Here is an 18,080-nt window from a genome sequence, read left to right on the forward strand (position 1 = left end):
CTCTGGCATGGCAGCACGCCCCACCTCATTACAGTAACATCTTCCTCTGGGGTAATTTGAAGACAATTTAATTCTATTAAAATTATTAGCTCAGTCTGCTGAAGAGGTGCAAGAGAGTATTGTCTTTGTGGTTTTAAGTCTCGATTCCTCCTCTGGGCCTGGTAAATGGGATTACCCTTTACAGCTTGGGGTTCCAGGTTTGTAGCTGAACAAATAATTTAATAAGTATGTTGTCAATTAGCTTTATTAAAGTATTTTTAGACCTGGTTCGCTGAAGCGCAGTCGCCTGTGGCAGCGTTGGAGGATCGTTACGGCTGTAAGCGCATTAACAAGCAGAAGCTGGAGGCGACACAGGGCTATGAAAGGAGCCAGTGTTGTGATGCGTACGTCCAAGTTATTTGTAGCTCTGTTTTGCTGTCTGCTGTCGTCAGCAGACTGAGAAGGGAAGACAGGAACAGCAGGGTTTAGAAGTTCTGAGGGTGCTTTAATATTCCAGACTGACTGGCTGCAAAATTCAGGCCTCTGCAAATGGCACCACTAAATACTGCCAGTTGTTGTCAGGAAAGATCTTGTCCCCCTTCTTCAGTGTTTTATTCTGTACATTGATTTCTGCTTTTAAGGTAAAAGTGTTTTTGCAAAGTTGCACAACTTGACTTTAAACTAGTTAGACATTACACGTTATTATTTAGTGTGACATCACTGCAGCAGAGCGTGACAAATGTCGCAGACCAAGCTTGGTGTGAGGCCTAGGGAGGAGATAAATTAATAGCTAATTTTGCTGATTATCTGTTCTTTCTTTTGGCTGGAGAAACCAGTGACCAGCTCTAACCTTTGCAGAAGTGAATTCAAGTGAACTCACTAGCAGGGTAAGAGCCAAATCTCATCCACTATTGAGTAGCCACTGTTTCGTGGTAAATAATTGTTGTCAGGGTCTGTCGAGGCCATCAATTCCAGTACACACTCAGATAGGCACTATCTGATCAGTCCACAGAGTCCAAATACAGCCACAATCACAAGATATTATAAGCCTGTGACGTAAAGAACTAAAAGCTGCATGTAGTAAGGTGCCAGCCTTTGGGGAGGGAGGAGGGAGTCAAAACTATGTGGTATCAGAGGGATTGCCACTGTTTTCAATTCCTGCAATAGCAAGAAATTTGAACTGTGAAATTCTTGGGAGGTTGAATGTAGTACCCCATGCTGCAGAGAAATGCAAAACCCCTGGTCCTTGCCAATCTGACCTCAAACCTGGTGATTGCTGTTTAAGGTAACCAGTCTGAAAACCCTCAAAGAACATTTATTCCCCCGGGGAAAAAAATAAAAAAAAAAAAAAAAAAAAAAAAATTTATGGCTGTGGCCAATCTCCAATGTTCTACAGAATAGTGGGAAAAGTGGATCGTGGACATCACAAGTGAGAAAATTATAATTCCTGATGGCAGCCTAGTGGGAGCTTGAAGATAGGGACTTATACAAATAAGGTGCAATGAACATGCTGCCGTTTAAACCTCTCGATGAAGTGTAGGAAAGGGAAGATACTTTGGTGTTTGGTGCTGGGACTCTAACCCGTTAAAGCACTGGGCAGATGCTTCAGTGCTAGTTGAAGGTATCCAAAGGGTACTTTTATTATCTCATCTGACTGAGCTTTAAATGAGAAGATGAAGTAGGCCTGGATAAATATTTATACTGTGCACTAGCATATGGTGTTGTTGAAGCAGATGCAATTCAGTCTTAGAATTCTTATCTTATCCCAACATGTTACTGATTGTAGAAAAGCATAAATTACATGAGTTGCCATCTGTTTTCAATTACAGCATGAAAACACTGAGGCAGGTTGGTATTTTCCTTTAGCCATGTTATCAGCTAGCTGCTGAATTTGATAATTACATTAGAGTGAATTCAGAATGAGTGTATTTAGTAATGTGAACACTCAAAAAAAGTTGCTGACAAACTGCTTTCATAGCTTGTCCATAAATAGAGAAGCAGCAGAGCTAAATGTGCATGTGATGAATGCCACTAGTGTGGTGCTTGAAAATAGATGTATATATGTTTCAAACATGTCTCCCTAAGTGAGTGCCTATATTTTTGATTGTATTTAGTTATAAACTATAAAATAAAGGTCCATTCTCCTCCATGGAAATGTGGTAGTTGTATTCAAGCACCTAACTTTGACTCCAGAGAAATCTAATTTTAAAGAATCCGATTTATATTTTACTTTAAAATCTACTCCCGTTTTGTGAAACCAAAGAAAATTTGAACAGGCTGTAGTCTCGGTGTTCACTTTATGCAGCTGTAAACCTCAGATTTTATATGCCAATATTGAACACAGAGAGGGAGAGAGGATGGTACCCAGTAGCCTCGTATATCTCAGGAGTCATGCTCAAGAGGAGTGGTTTGTCCCATTAGTTGGGACATGGTAAGAACAAGGTAAGAACATAACAGTCAACATTTTAGGTGCTTTTCTTTCCTCCTAGTCTTTGGCAAAAAACTATTCTAAAAGACTAAAGAAAAGTATATTGAGACAGCTGTGTTAGTAATGTGATGATTCAACAGAAGTTGGAAGAGATCAAATATTTGAATACTCAACTCTGCCATTGATGTGAAAAATGGGTTGGTGGCTGGTTGTCCTTGACAACTGTTTAACAGCATGCTTTCCTGATCAAAGCATGAATCTGTGCTTGGATTTGCCTCCTCTGTGCCTTCCTTCTCATTTTGGTCTGCGGTCATCATTTATTTGCTCAAGGAGTTAGCTGTTTAGCTGAGGTGATGCATCTGTAGTTGTCCTAAAGTTCCCATCTCCTGTGGGTGCATTTCATGAACCTAAATGAGCAGTTCCTGAGGTTTTTATGACCTCTTTTAAGTAGGTTGGACGTACCCTAAAACCTTGGTAATTGAACTATACCATGATTATTACCTTGCAAAAATATGATAGTAACACAGTTCTCTTCCTGAGGAGTACATCTGAGCACTGCAGTGTGTGTTCATGGAAATGGCGTGGGACTCAAGAGGTCTAATTGAGCCATCGTGGATCTTGGGATTCATTTGCACAAAGTGAATGCCTTTGAGTACCATTAATTGCAGTTAAATGCTGGACAGAGCATTTCAGGAGCAGCAAAATCTTTTTTTAAAATGAGTACTGGGCAGCAGGCTGTATCTCGCACATCTCCTTCTGTCTGAGAGTTTTGTGAATTCAGCCCTCTCACCAAGCTCAGGGCTTCTCTTAATGAAGGAAAATGTGATTTGGGGAGCTGCACTGTGTGTCACTGCCAGAACTTTGTCTGGTTGCCAAAAGGAGACCGGGTTTGGCAAATCTTTCCTTTGCTTTCACTGCAGAATGCTACAAGTGCAACAACAGAGTCCTTATGGCCCTGATCATCCTTTGCGTTAGCGCAATGTCTTTAGGTTGATTGAAATCATGAGAGGTTTTCTCAGCAATCCCCCTTTTCCCTTGTCATTGGGAATCTCAGTGCAGGATTTGGTGAGCTGCTAATCAGTCTCTCTTCTGCCCCTTCACTGCACCAGCTATTTGGTGTTTTATTCCTCTTCTGTGGTGGGAGCCGTGTAACTTGTATACTTCTCAGAGAGGCAGGAGACTATTTTAGAGACACCCTGACACTGTCCTGCAGGTTGAACCTGCCCCATGGTGGCCACATTGAAGACAAACTGGGTTTGGATTCTCTTCTTTATGCTGTCACAAATCCTCTGTACAACTGCATCAACCATCTTCCTGCCAGAATCCAGAGATATTCTTGTACATGGGATCAGACACATGGACAATGCCAGCAAATCTGCAACAGTAGAAAAATCTGATTATTAGATCCATTATGGTACCAGTACAAATGAAAAACCCTCCAGGTCTGTTAAAGTCTCCTTTTGTTCCCTGGGGCTGTGATTAAGAGCGTATGGTCTAGGTTTCCCAGTCTCAGAGCCAAAATTTACAGATAAGATAGGGAGACTTCTGTGCAGCAGTGGTGAACCTGCACAGCTCCATGAGTTTCAAAATTCAGTTCCTCCAATTGCTCTCTTTCTAAGCCATCCTCCTCCTTTTGGTGATGAATTTGTGTTTGCATTAATACTTTCTTTATGATACACAATCCTGCCATTGCTGCACATGTCATAACTGTTCTGGGGCTAGCTAAAGACTTTCATTTTGCTCTGCTACCGCATTCTAGCCTCTTATAGTCTTTACCAAAATTCTCCTCTGCTTTACTTTGATTTCTGCTAATATATCATTAGACTTCAGATACAACATTCAGGTTCTTTTAAAGCCATGATAAAGCTCCTGCAGTCTTCAGACATGTCAAAATTGCAACCTGCACTCCTACTTGTCTTGGTGGAACTCCATTTTTTCTGCTCATTTCCTTGGTTTGCTTTGCTTCTTTCCCCCTGCAGTTGTTTAAGGTTTTGAAGAACAGGAACCATGTTAGTCATTATGGAGAAACTGTTAGTCTACTGAAAGAATTAAGGTGGTGGGAATTCCTGTGTAAAATACAAAAGAAGGAGTTGGTTTAGCTTTTTGAGTACAAAATGCACCTTTAACAGCGAATTACCTTTTCTTTCTGTAAACTTTTAGAATACAGTTTTAGCACTGGCTTACCCTAGATCTGAATTTTGGCCTACAGATGTCGTGAAATGGTATTATATTTCCAGTAACTCTGTGTGTTTTTTTTTTTCTAAAGACTCTTTTAACACAGTGGGAGAGTTTTACTGGGCAATAAAATACGATTCTTTTTCTTTCCAACAGCTGAAATCTTATGCAAATGTAGAAAGTTTCGTGATATCTCAGAGCTCTTCCTTCTGCCCTCCTAAGGGTGGAATTACCATGAGAATTGACCTTGTCTATAGGTTGGCCACTTAAAATGCTGTTGGGCAACAAGTGACCTACTGTACTTGTGTTTGTGCATTGGCTCCTTTTCATCAACAGCAGAAACAATGCAGAAAAAAAAAAGCCTGCATGTTCATAATTGGAGGTCAGTGGATTTTTTAAAATTAGCCAAATTATTTTAATAAAAAGTACGTTGAAAACCCCTTTTTGAGTAAGTAGGGTTTTATGGCGGGATGAACCAGATATCTGAATGCCCTGTGCTTACGAAAGGGCTTTCTCGATTGTTTCTGAAGTCTTACAGCTGTACGCATTCAGAAGGAGAGAAAGCAGCCTTGGTTTCAGCTGCACTGTGAAACAGTGCTGGGCTTGTGTTTTGATACAGCTTCCAAATTCCAGCAGGGTCTATAGCCTCTTTAATGGCGAGACTTAGTGCCAGCCAGAACAGCTGTGATCTTACCCTTGCTCGAGCTTTCTTAGGCTCTTGCAGGTCACTCCTAGGTAGCCAAAGCTCTCCGAAGGGTAGTCCCATCCGAAAAACTTAACCCACTACTGGATTTATGCAGCGGCTAAAATATGAAAAAAAAATCACAAATTTTGAAGTGCTCTTGCTATGGACTGAAAATGAAAACGCACTTTGTTTTATGAGCTTTAGTGGCAATACCCGTTTCCCTTGAAGCCTTGAATGGGTCCTCAGGTGGTGCTTCAATGACAGCACTTTGGCCATGGCCCTGAGTGCTCTGGGGGACGCGGGCGCCTTCCCCACACTCCTAGCCACGCTTTCTTGTTGCTCTTCGGGACGTAAGCTGGCTTCCTTTCCTGCTCCAAGCGACTGATCGGGGAAACATGTTGCGTTGAAGCCAGAGCTCTGTTTAGCTAGTCAAACACATGGCGAAACAATCGCACTGTTGTCTGTGAAAACAGAGAGCAGCTGTTTGTCTCCAGCGGCACAGACCGCTCGTGCTCCTTGCGCTCCTGATAGTGCAGGGTGCTCAGGAAGCCCTGCACAGCTCTGGCTGCCCTTACCTCTCCCTGGTCCAGGCTGGAATAGGGATTATTGCTGTTTAAGTAATTAAGGGACCTGAACTAATGACACGCAGCTAGTTTAGCCTAACTACATCTGACCTTGCAACTAAATTGACAAAATTTTAAAGTTCTTAATTCATGATGTGTGTTTGTCTTCTAGCTCTATAGTTCACCTCTGCTATACCTCTAGGATAGGTGTAGAGATATTGTGAAAAAAAAAAAAGGACACGGAAAGGTCAAGCAAAGCATAAAAAGAAGCTATGTCTCAGTTAAGACCTCCCATCCTGCTACCAGTGCAGCGTTTCACCCAGAGCCACCTTCAACAGTCTGAGTCATTTCACATTTCTATGGTTGTTCCGTGGTAGGTATCAGCTTACACCGTATAATAAAAATACTTGTAAAGTTAAGCATGCAGCCACTGGTCTGTTTTGCTGCTGTGGCTCAGGCCAGCTCGGCTTCACCCATGGGCATCTCCTGCTCAGGCTCAGGTGGGGTCAGTCACATAACACCGCTGCCCAGGTAGGGCCACCAGAAGTAGAGACCTGTATCTCCCTGTTCCCTTGTACCTGATTTGTGGAATATTTACTTTTCAGGGTGTCAGGCCTTTCCTTTTATTGCCCTGCAGGTATCTACAGGTAGCTTTAATTTACCTGCGTGGGCAATTCCCTTGGCGAGACCTTGCCCTGTTGGGGCACACACTGCCTCAGCTAGCAAAACTTGGCTCTGCGGGGCTGAGACTTGCATGGAGATTAAAAGCTGCCTGCTCTCAAACAAGAGTTGTTCTCCTGAGCTGTTTTCACCCTCTATTTTCTGTGCTGTATCTGAGAAATTTGTCCAGCAGTGGTTTCATTCTATTCCCAGTGAAAAAAAAAAGATTAAAATTCCTCTTGTTTCCATCGGTGGAGATGGAGGGAGGGAAAGGCCACCTGAACCAGTGATGAGACTCATTGACATCTAATGATGTCAATGAAAAACTAATTAATATATGTCTGAATTAGTTTTTATATTAATGTTGTTTAATTTCTGATTTTTTCGTGTGAGTTGGGAATACTATAAAAAATGCAGACCCTTAAAAAATATATTAAAAAGTTGTGCTTTCTGTAAACTTCTCACTAGAGAAATTCCTACTTAGGTAGCCTGTAGTGAAGCTTTGCCCAAACCATCCATACCAGACTGCAGCCACAGATCAAGATGCAGAGTCAGAATTACATGAAATTACATGGTTATGTTTGCAGAGCTATAAATGTGGTCGGTTTTCTTTGCCGTGCACCATACCACACTCTGCTAGTAGCTGGTTTCTCACCCAGTGCTGGGACAGAAAGCCAGCTTAACACTGGTGTAAAGATTGAACAAGAAATGCATCCCTCTGGAGAGAAAATCCTGTGTTTATGCAAGACCTGGAGACTTGCCTACTCCCACCCCACTCCACAGCCAATTACACATTCGCCAGAGATATTTACAGAGCTGAACACGCAGCTGCAATTTATTCTGTTCCGTGCTGTAACCTCAGCTCTGCTGAAAAGGACCCTGCCTGATTCTTTAACCTTCCAGTGCCATGCAGTTAAAAAAAAAAAAAAAAAAAAAAAGAAAGAAAAAATAAAAGAAAAGAAATTTAGGACCTCTGATTTCCATCTCTTTTCCTCATTCTACTGATTCTACTGTGACAGTGGAAAGATCACACGAGTGGGAGCAAATACTTCAGTGCCGCCTGTGTTTGCTTTTATTCAGGATGTTAGTCGTATTCCCGGGCTCTTCTGTGGCAGCAAGTTCAGCATCTCTGTGGCCTGGGCTGTTTGCTGAGCACGGCGATTCCTGGGCTTTGTGGCTGTGGGTTGCTTATTCAAAAAGCAGAGCCCGTGTAGCAGCACAAACGCAGGCTGTGCGTGTGAGGCTGTAAGAAAAGTTCATCCCCACACCCTATCTCCTCCACCTTCTGCTCCACTTTCCTCCTTCTCCTCCACTTCTGCACCCTCAGATTTGCCTGGGGCTGTTCCTCCTGACCCAATATCCATCTTGCCATTGATTTCACTGGCACTTTCAGCTATCTGGAAACCCACTCTGCAGTGTGCACTTTGATCTAAATGCAGATCTAAGTGCACCCACAGAGGATCCCGTCTTCATCTTGGTGTCACCCCCCTCCTTCCGTCTGCCTCCAGCCAGATATGCATCTATTGCCTCCTTCCTCCAGCCGTGTCAGGCATATCAGGGAACTTATTTTGCCTGGAGACAAGTCCTTTTGCTTATTTATTTTTGCTGGCACCAGCTTAAAACATAGCGGTGCCTTGTTTTGGCTCAGTGCTCCCAAGGCAGCACGAAGGATGGGCTGCAGCAGGGATGGGAGCGCCCTGGGGAGCACAGGCTTCACGCCGTGTCCTCCTCCCCTTGCTCTGGAGGAGGTTTGGTGTATCGGGATGTGGAGTCTTTGGACAGTCCAGCCTCTAATAAACAACCCTTTTTCCCCCCCCATGTTTCTTCTAAAAGTAAGATTAGGTCTCTAATCCCTAAGGAAAGGAAACCTTTTCCTCTGGTAGTGTTACCAAATGTTTTGTGTACTAAACCCTGGCTCCTGGCATGTGAGCCAGGAGGTGATAATGTGGTAATTAGCTCAGGGGGGTTATTTCAGCCGTGTAACAACCGACAGGGCAAGCCTTCATGGTTGCTGCTTGTAAGTAGCTGCTTTTTTAATGGCAACTGCAGTAAGAAGTGGAACAGTTCTCGTTCCTCTGTGACAAAAAAAAATTATGGCCTTAGATGGGAGTGTTTACTTTCCCTCATTTCGCAACTCCTTCATATTTCATACTAAAATCTGATTTTGAAAAGCACGTCTCGATTTCCATCTTTTCCATCTGTTTGCTCGGGAGCTCCGGCGTGCGCAGGAGGCAGGGATGGGAGCACAAGTTCCTGGAGTCCCGGAGGAGCAGGGGCAGTGTGAGGGAGGGAAACCGCATTTCAAGCATAGCTCTTCCTTTAAAATGTTGGAAGCCTGGAGGTCCCCTTCCTCCTTGCTGAAGGCTGGAAAGCTGAATTTCAGATGTTTGTAGCGCTGAAGTCCTCTTCCGCTGAAATCTGCCAGCAAAACAAGAAAAGCCAAAGCAGATGCATTGCCTTTTTAAACAAGTGATGGGAAAGAATATATATATATATATATATATGTTTATATACATATATATTTTTATTTTTTTTGCTTTGCTTTTTCCTTCTTAGCTTCAGCAGATTAATAATATTCACAGGCTGTAGCTGTGGACATACCACAGGAATCAACCAGGAAGGTTTCTGTCTTAGAATTGGGCCCAGAGCTTTTAAAAGCAGTTGACAAGTGTGAAGAGCCTGGCTTGGTGGGCCTGCCGCACTCAGGTCAGTGCTAATTGCAAAACCTTTGTGCTTCAGCCACAGTTTGCACAGGTGCCTGTAATGAGGGCTACATACTGACAGCATGGCCTGAGGTTTAAATGAAGCGAGGATCTTGCAGGTCTCTCCTTCAGATTACACATAGGAAATGCATGGTTTTCAAAATTACACCTGAAGAATTTTTCTTCTGGAAGATCACAGTGAGCTGCAGAACACCATCATGAAACAATCAGAAGCTTGAGCTACTCTAACGAGCCAGCTGATCCTTGCCCCTGTAGGATTAGCAGCACATGAAAAAGAACATTTAGTTGTAATTATTGAGGATAACTCTATAAAAGAAATTGAAGCTGGCTGTTTCTTTAATGGATATGATTTTAATTTTCTTTAGCAAGAAGAAAAGCAAAACCACCTACATTGGAATATTTTTTTTAATAGTTACATTGTAAATTTTATTCTGTAAAATTGTCAAAATACACTTTTCTTTCGGCAGGTCTGAAAGGAGTTATACTTAGAAGCTTTTATTTTAGTTCTTAGGAAAATTGCTTGAGAATTTTGCAGGCTTGAAAATGACTCCCATCTTTGCCTGAATTCAGAATTTCTATTTGACGCTGGTAAGGTTTCAAAAAATATATATATATATAAAAATAAATTATATATATATAAATATATTTATATATATATATATTAATATTTATTTATACATATAAATATATATATATATATATAAATAACACCAAGCAACAACAACAACAAAAACCCAACAATTTTCCATGTGTTTTGGGAATGGTTCATCTCAAAGGAAAAATGATCTGTGTAGCTTTGGTGTCACCTCGGATCATAAAAAAAAAATCAAGTGAACATGTCCTAAGCTATCCGATATGGAAATCCATGTGCTTGTGAGCAGAGCAGAGGGCCAGGTCTGTCCCTGACTAGCACACAGCTTTCCCAGGAGCTCCATGTTTCTGTGCAAGGCGCTGATCCCTTCTGGAGCACCTTGGTCCTGAAGGGATCTGCGAGGGGTCTGTGCCAGGCCTGGGCAGGGCCCAGGGCAAAATCCTGGCTGCTCTGGAGCCTGAGATCAGAGCCAGGTTTCCCTCTTCTCTCTGTATGAAGAGTTTCGGCCGTGTGAAGGTTTCTGTTTGTGTGGTTGCCACACGTACAGGCCCAGTCACACCTGCGATGAAAATGAGCAGGCCGCCTGGTGCCAGGGCAGCTGTCGGTGTATGGCAGCCCTTAGACATTGCCCCTTGCTTCCCAAGGAAATGGGGAAACACGTGTGCTTGAAGGGCTTTCCTAAAATGCAGTCTTAGACCCTGCATTGTCCCCTCACTGCTTGGATGAGGGGGTAAATACCAGTGCTGCTGAAAAACAGCAGCTTTGCCACCACCTTTAAGGCGTCACTGCACAATCTGGTGTTCATGGGGCAGCACCTAAGAGTGTGGATCCTCTGAGCCAAACCCTTTGTGCTGTGCTTTCCTTTTAGACTGATGTCCAGTTAATGTGACTGTGTAATCACGGTCTTATCTGACTGCTGTGAGATATGCTATCTGTGGGCTTCGTGTGGTTGCTGCCTGCAGCCCCACCAGTGATTTGCAGTCACACTCACTGCATCTCTACATTTAAATGTTCTTTTTAGGACTTTTCACAAGAACTTTGCAATTTTCACTTAAGCCAAACACAGCAGTGGGAATTTCTAGTTCCTGGTTATCTTTCACAGTGCCCTCTAAAAAGGGTACCTCGAACAGTAAATCATTTCTGTAAGGATTTTAAAAAATATTCAATTGTAAAAGGCCCAGAAGTCAAGGCCTGGCTCCACAAGGACTGAAGCCTATACCACAGCCTCTGAATATCTGGGATCTAGCCTAACAGCCTATCCTAACATAATATTCCAGTAACATTTATAAATATAAATTCAATATAAATTAAAAATTAAATATTTGTTAAATAAATATTAACCCTAAGGCAGGCAGCTAGGTAAGAATTACTGACGGCTATGCAATGTTTTTATTGCAAAATTTGTTTATTAAATATTTTAATTTAATAATTTATTTATTAAATAATTTGTCTTAACTTGTGTAATTCCATGCTCATGCCTGTTACTATTGTCCAAGCTGTGCTGTCAGGTCTCCGATATCCCCCTGGAGCATCTCACAGTTCTTCTCACCTTGCCTTGGCAAGACCAAGCATGAGCTGGCCGCCCAGGCTTGTCATGGAGCTAACCATCCATGGGGGAAGGATTGTGCAGCCCCCAGTCGAGCAGACTCCTCATTCTGGCCATGAAACACTGTGGTAACAATAATTATAATTCCTCTTCTCACCACCTTCAGTTTGATGTGGAATGGCATGACACATCTTTGCTGACTTCTTTAAGCAGAAGGTTTCCAGATCCTTTCTGGTCAAATTGAAGTCCAAAGCTGAAGTTTTTCTTTTCCTGGGAACACCTGGATTTGGTTAAATCTTCTGTACAAGCCAGTGAAAACCCACAGAAATATGGAGGCACACATACCTTTCCTCCTATCCATACTTCTGTGGGCTGTTGTCTGTCAGGGTGGGAAGGAGAAATAGTTAACAACAATGTAAAGCAGAAATAATTAACAATAAATGTTTATTAACATAATTTTTTAAAAGTATTTAAGTATTTTCATTTCAGAGTTACTTAATTTAACTGTTACTGTTTACGTGTTTTTTTATATCACTACATCCTGCCCAACAAAATGGTTGGAATTTCTTCTGGGCTTTGTCATTTCTTGAAGTTTGAGGGATAAAAATGGATGGTTATCTCCTGTCAGGCTCCTTGGAGAGCTATGAGGAAATGAGCAATAAAAGGCTCTTCGAGACTCTTTTAACTTTGGTTTATTATCTATTATAGTTACTGATGTGTGGAAAGCTACAGAGAAATTGTGCATGTTTATAGTTACAAAGCCCTTAGCAGCTGTAGTTATAAGCCGAACACTTAGAGCTTTTTGAAATGTGTTTTTATAAATGCAGCATTAAATCATTGACATTTTGTAAACCAGCTGCCTTAAGAAAATTCCTGAGATAATAAGAGGGTTGACATACTCAGCTGGGCTGGTTTGTGGGTTCTGTCTCTCTCACACTCCTTTTGTGGCACCATCAAGAGAGCAGTGCACTGTGCTGGCTTCTTTGGGGCAGGATTCGTGGTAGCCGAAGTGCTGGCGTGTTGTTGTCATCTCTCTCCTGTTCCTTACAGCTCTTTTCATGTAGTTTTAGAGCAGATGTTCTTTCTTCTATGCCTTGGCTGCCTCTCTCCATTTCTCACCTGGCTTGGGTGGAGTTTTTTTCATCTGATCCTATCCATTGAAAATGGTGAAACTAAAGTGCCAGTTGGATCCAGTGCAGAGGATGGTATGAAGAGGACCGTTCTCAGCCCCTACACACTGCTGCCATTCTACTGTCAGGAGCATACACTGAAACAAACACCTTGGGAATGCAGATGTGTCAGCTCTGGTCTTTGGCATGAGATGCTTGCTCTTTGGCATCTGGCTTGCTGTTGGCTGCTGTGGTGCCCATCCACATATACAGTTGTACCCTTGGTGCAAGTGGCTGGCCAGTCTGGAAGGTCTGTTCTTCTGCCAGGGACATTCCTTGGGGTCCCCGAGAGCCCCTCTCACGATCCAGCATGCAGATTTCTCCATCACACGCCTGCGTGCCTGTCCCTGGCCAAAGACGAGTCCCATGCATCGGGATTCCAGTAACTCGAGAAGTCTGAGAACAGGCAGCAGCAAAACAAACGTCAGCCATTCAACTTCCAAAAATTGCATTAAGCCAGAAGAGACAATGCTATTTCTGCAGGTCTGTTTTAAATCAACTCAAATATTCTTCTGGAGCCAAAGCTATAATTCAGTAAAACTTGATACAATCTTGGAAAGCCCTAGAAAGCATTAGGAAATACCACTGGGAGTTGAGAGACCTATAGATACTGCAAAAATTTGCATTTTAAACTAAACATATCTCTTAAATGCTAATTGGGGCACTCTGAAGAGGATGATGGGCTACCTCTTCAATCAAAAGCCTTAACATTCAGGAAGCTTTGTCTGCATGCAAAAGCTGTACGGTGCTGTGTGCAGTTGAAATAGCGTATGAAGGCACAGGAAAGATAGAACTGTGCTGCTATGGACATGGCCAAGAGCTGATTGCCGTACTTGAGACCACCAACCACTAAGGCAGACTTCCAGGACCTCAAGCCCTGCACAGCAGTTCTTGAAGGGGTAAGGTAGAAGAGAAGTTTGCCATCCCCTTAGGGGCTGCTGCTGTTCCTGTGCGTAGGCCCAAAGGAGCAGAGATTAAAAACATCAGTAGCATTTCTGATGAAATGTTTTATTTTTGGATTGGCTTTGCTTCCTCTGTAATTTTCCTTAAATGGAACATTGATAGCTGCATTCTGTACATTTTGCACAAGTACGAGTTGGGTTTCACCACACTGAATCCCTCTTTTACTTGGGAGGGAAGGTCGCTGACGCACAGAAGTTGAATGGTTGGGCTTGTGAGAAAACCCGATCTAGAGGCAGCAATGTAAGGCAGCAGAGCTGTTTCCCACCTCTGCTGCAAACATCTCTGTGTTGTGTTTCTGCATAAAGATAAAAGGTAAAAACATAAAGTTAGAGAATTTCTATAGTGATATGCTCTTCAGAGCTTCGTTTATACAGACTCGAGATCAGTTATGAGGAAGATAACCTTCTAGGGAATGCATTCTTTTCATTGAAACATCAGAAACACATTGAAACTGTTGCTTTAGGCTCCATATTTTTATCATTAAAAACAGATCTAGACACAACACATTTCTGACATTTTTAACAAATACTATAATATGATTACAGCCAGAGAAGGCTTAATGTTTTCGAGGAATAAATGTTGATATCTTTTTTTCCTTGTCAGGTCTTTACAATGCTGATGTGACATTTTGCTCTGACTTTTCCTAACTTTTTTAAGATGCTGAATCACAGAATGGTTGAGGTAGGAAGGGCCTTCTTGAGACCATCTGGTCCCACCCCAGCTCAAGCAGGGACACCCAGAGCAGGGTGCCCAGGACCATGTCCAGGTGGCTTTTGAAGATCTCCTAGAAGGAGACCCCACAGCCTCTCTGGGCAACCTGTGTCAGGGCTCTGTCACCCACACAGCACAGAAATGCTTCTGGTGTTCAGGGGGAGCCTCCTGTGTGCCAGTTTGTGCCCATTGCCTCTTGTCCCGGCACTGGGCACCACTAAAATGAACGATGGAGTTGGTCCAAATATTTCTATCAAGACTTTTTGGACAGAGAATAACCTCTGATGATACAAAACTTTCAACATTAGAATTTTTTATGATATTTAGAAACAAAATATTAGCATATTTGAAATTAATTAATGATCCATACTTTCCAAAGAAAACCAAAAAACATTCATACATAGAAGAAGTATAATGAGCTAAGTTTACGTTGGAATATCTCCTGAAAATGACAGTGGCATTTTATTTTCTATGGTATTATTTCCTAGAATTTGGATCCTTTGGGTTCATTGTGCACTGGTGGAGGTTCTGGCACTGAATCTAGTGAGATCATCATCCAGGCTCTGCCTGGAAACATGATGCACATTTTTACTGTGGCTATCAAGAACTGTCTAAACCATTTCAGATGGAATAACGACCTGTTTGCAATGGCCAGAGCTGTCTTGTCCCATAGTGTTTGCAAGGCACACTATGATATGGTGTTGTAAGAAAAAATACTGATGTAGAACTTCAAAATGCCACAGGTTTCAAAGCTGTAGTGATATTTAAAAGTTAAAAAAAAAAAAAAGAAAAAAAAAAAAGAAAAAGAAAAATTATCTTGCCAAGTTAATTCTAAGGACTTTATCTTTCTTAAGAGCACCGAATGAGACAGCACGAAGAGTTCTGGAGGTTTTGCATGCCTGGGAGTTGATGTCTTTGTAGGTAACCTGACACAAAAAGTCTAATGCATAACTTTTGCTGCTTGTCTTTCTCCCCAGGTTTGCCAATTCGTCGTTTCTGTCAATGGCCTCAACGTTCTCCACGTGGATTACAGGACAGTGAGCAATCTCATCCTGACCGGCCCGCGAACGATTGTCATGGAAGTGATGGAAGAAATAGAGTCCTGAGAAGAAAAGATCTCTTCCTGGACATTTCTGTGAGAGAAACAGTGGCAACCAAGAAGCAGCATGACACAAGGAGACAAAACTTGCTGTGTCGAAAGAAATGATTTTGCTTTTGGGGGAGGGGGGTTCTCTTTCATTTAACAATAATAGCACTGGTTATTATGCTGAGAAGTGAGCAATAGATACCAGCATATTTTCACTGAGGACTTCGCTTTGCTTGATGAAGACGAGGTAGAGGCCCTTAGGTCATCTCTCCAGCCACGGCTGCATCCGTCAGAGCGGTTTCCCACCTAAGCGGCCGTGCAGATTTCCTCGCAGTCCACCACTGGATCAAAACACTTCAGGAGATGAAAGAATCACACACACTGTGGGGTCAGGATGTCACAGGCGGTTTACGTGACTTATTTACGTGGGTAAACATCCTCCAGTCAGGGAAAGGGGACTAGACGCTGGCTTTATTGCAGTCAGACACAAAGGAACTGTGAATGCATCTCTGTGAAACAAATAAGTTCATTTTCTGTAGAGGATACCGTGGCGTGGATGTTCAGGCTTGATAGAGCACAATGAGTATTCTAAAAGAAAAATACAAAACCGTGCAAGTGCAAAAAGCATGTGCTACTTTGACAAAGTAAAACAATCTGCCCTTTGAAAATCAGGCAATTTGTTTAAATGCCTAAGCACAGATGTAGGTACTGAAGTATAAAGTGTTGATTTCTTTCTTTCTTTCTTTGTTTTCTTACGTGTGAAGGAAAGGTGTCTCGGTCTCATTGTTTGTCACTTTGAAGAATTTCTGGACACCTTTATTCCTAGAAGGAGAATAATATTTAGCGGGTTGAGGTGGGAAATTCGCAGTGTTAGCATTAGCAACGATACATCCAAGCGCTCCAGTAGAGGAAGTACACTTCAAATTGAAGCAATGTACTCGAATGTGCATTAAGCTCATTAGCACTTTCAAATCATCAAATGTTTTGCAAACTACAGACTTGCCACATAAGTTGCATTTGACACTATTACTAATAAAAAAATGTATTTAACTGACTCCTTACTCTTTTTCAAATGGTAAGATTTCTTTGTTGATGAATTTATGAAACAAATCTTTAAAAATATATATATATATAAAATACTATATTATTCTGAGCTGGTAACTTCTTAATCCTATGGTGATTGGACTTCATGGACATTCTTTGATCTTTGAACTGAATATATACATCCTTGTCCATAGAATTGTAAGTATACCTTGCAGTCTTTCTCTGCTGTCTAAATTTTACAATTAAAGCTTGACCTTCTCTATGAGCATACCAAAAATCCTTTGTCTTTGGGGGGGGGGAAAATATTTTTCCCTCAAATAATTTTGAAAAATATTTTATATTAAAAGCTGTTCTCACTAAATATATTGCTCTTGCAGTATGTTTTTCAGTCGCTTAAACACTTATACAGATTTCGTCAGAGATACAATAAATATTCATAATTATATATGCCTGCAGATTTGTAGGTAGAAGTCCAGGTATTCATTCATTCTGATACAGTATAGCCATGGTTGATTTTTAACCAAGAAAACTTCTATTCCTCTAATATGTACCCTTGCAGGAAGGTATAAGACTGAAACCACTAACTCGATACTAACATCCTCTAGGCACAAACATGTTTGGAAGATTGTTTCAAGCTGTCATGTAGTACAACAGTTGTTTTTCCTTGTTGTACCCCCAAAACTGCACACATTGTATAAGCCTCATCAGATGATTTTATACAGTTCATCTAAAATAAATAGTGCAGCACATAACGTTACATGAGATGGTAACAACTGTCGAGGGTACCCACTAAGAATAGATGGGGGAAATCCTGCTGTCCCAGAAATGTGTCAGTATGCTACAGGTTTTTGGTTTTGTGGATCCAGGAATGCTTCCCCAACTACTGCTTTCTTTTCTTATTTGCCAGGGTTGTTTTGGTGGCCTGGCCAGTATAAATTCTTTAAAATATAAATTCTATGTGTTAGATTAGGTTAAATATTAAAATGTGAAGGATTTTCTTACCAAAATGTTAATGATTCTCTCTAATACCATTGTGGATTCTCCTGTCTTACATCTCTTGCCTTAGTTAATATTCTGCTACAAGTTCCCTGTAGCTTACAGATAATTAAGAAACTGGGTCAGAATTTAGCTTAATAATGCATTACAGAGTGCACTTTAGACTTGAGTAAAAAGAGTGGGAATGGGGGCAGGGAGAAATCTGTGCACATCATTATATTACAGATTGGATATGGCATTTTCATTTGCAAGACCCATTAGTCTCTATCACAATTTGAGCACCATTACTTGCCTATTGTTTTATGGGGATTTCCATCTTGTCTTCTCAACTTGATTGGCAATCCAGGATTTAATTAATTCTTTCCCCCTTCAATATGACAAAGGTGTTCAAATGATCTGTGCAATGAAATTTCGTATTTTGTAAAAAAGGATGCGAATTTAACAAGTTGTGAAATGTATCATTTCCAATTAAATTGCAATTTGTCTGCACACAGTGATTACACGCCCTGTGAGACATCCCCCAGGAGCCAGTGTCAAACTCTCATGCACTTCAGAGGGCACAGGATTTTGAATATAATAGAGAAGCAGACTCCCTGCGAGGGACCAGGGGAAATGTAAGTCTGTTCGCAAAAGTAAGGAATTTCAAGGCATGATCAAGAATATCAAGTGTGGACTGAAGCAAGAAACCAGAAAGTCTTGTGAGATCCTTTCATAAATCTTTTAATAACATAGATTAGTGCCACTCCTCTGCATATGTAC

The 18,080-nt window shown here is 41.6% G+C and overlaps 1 protein-coding gene across 2 annotated transcripts in view; it reads left to right on the forward strand.

Moving 5' to 3' along the window:
* DEPTOR (DEP domain containing MTOR interacting protein) overlaps positions 1 to 16,335 on the forward strand; it is a 74,950-nt gene extending 58,615 nt beyond the window's left edge. For both annotated transcript variants that reach the window (XM_082752732.1, XM_082752731.1), the window contains one exon: positions 15,172 to 16,335. In XM_082752732.1, coding sequence (XP_082608858.1) covers positions 15,172 to 15,300 — 129 coding nt within the window. In that variant the 3' untranslated portion in view covers positions 15,301 to 16,335. The remainder of the gene's footprint in view (positions 1 to 15,171) is intronic.
* Positions 16,336 to 18,080: the final 1,745 nt, after the last annotated feature.

The sequence above is a fragment of the Aythya marila genome (assembly GCF_965140915.1).
Source record: "Aythya marila genome assembly, chromosome: 2".
Lineage (NCBI taxonomy): Eukaryota > Metazoa > Chordata > Aves > Anseriformes > Anatidae > Aythya > Aythya marila.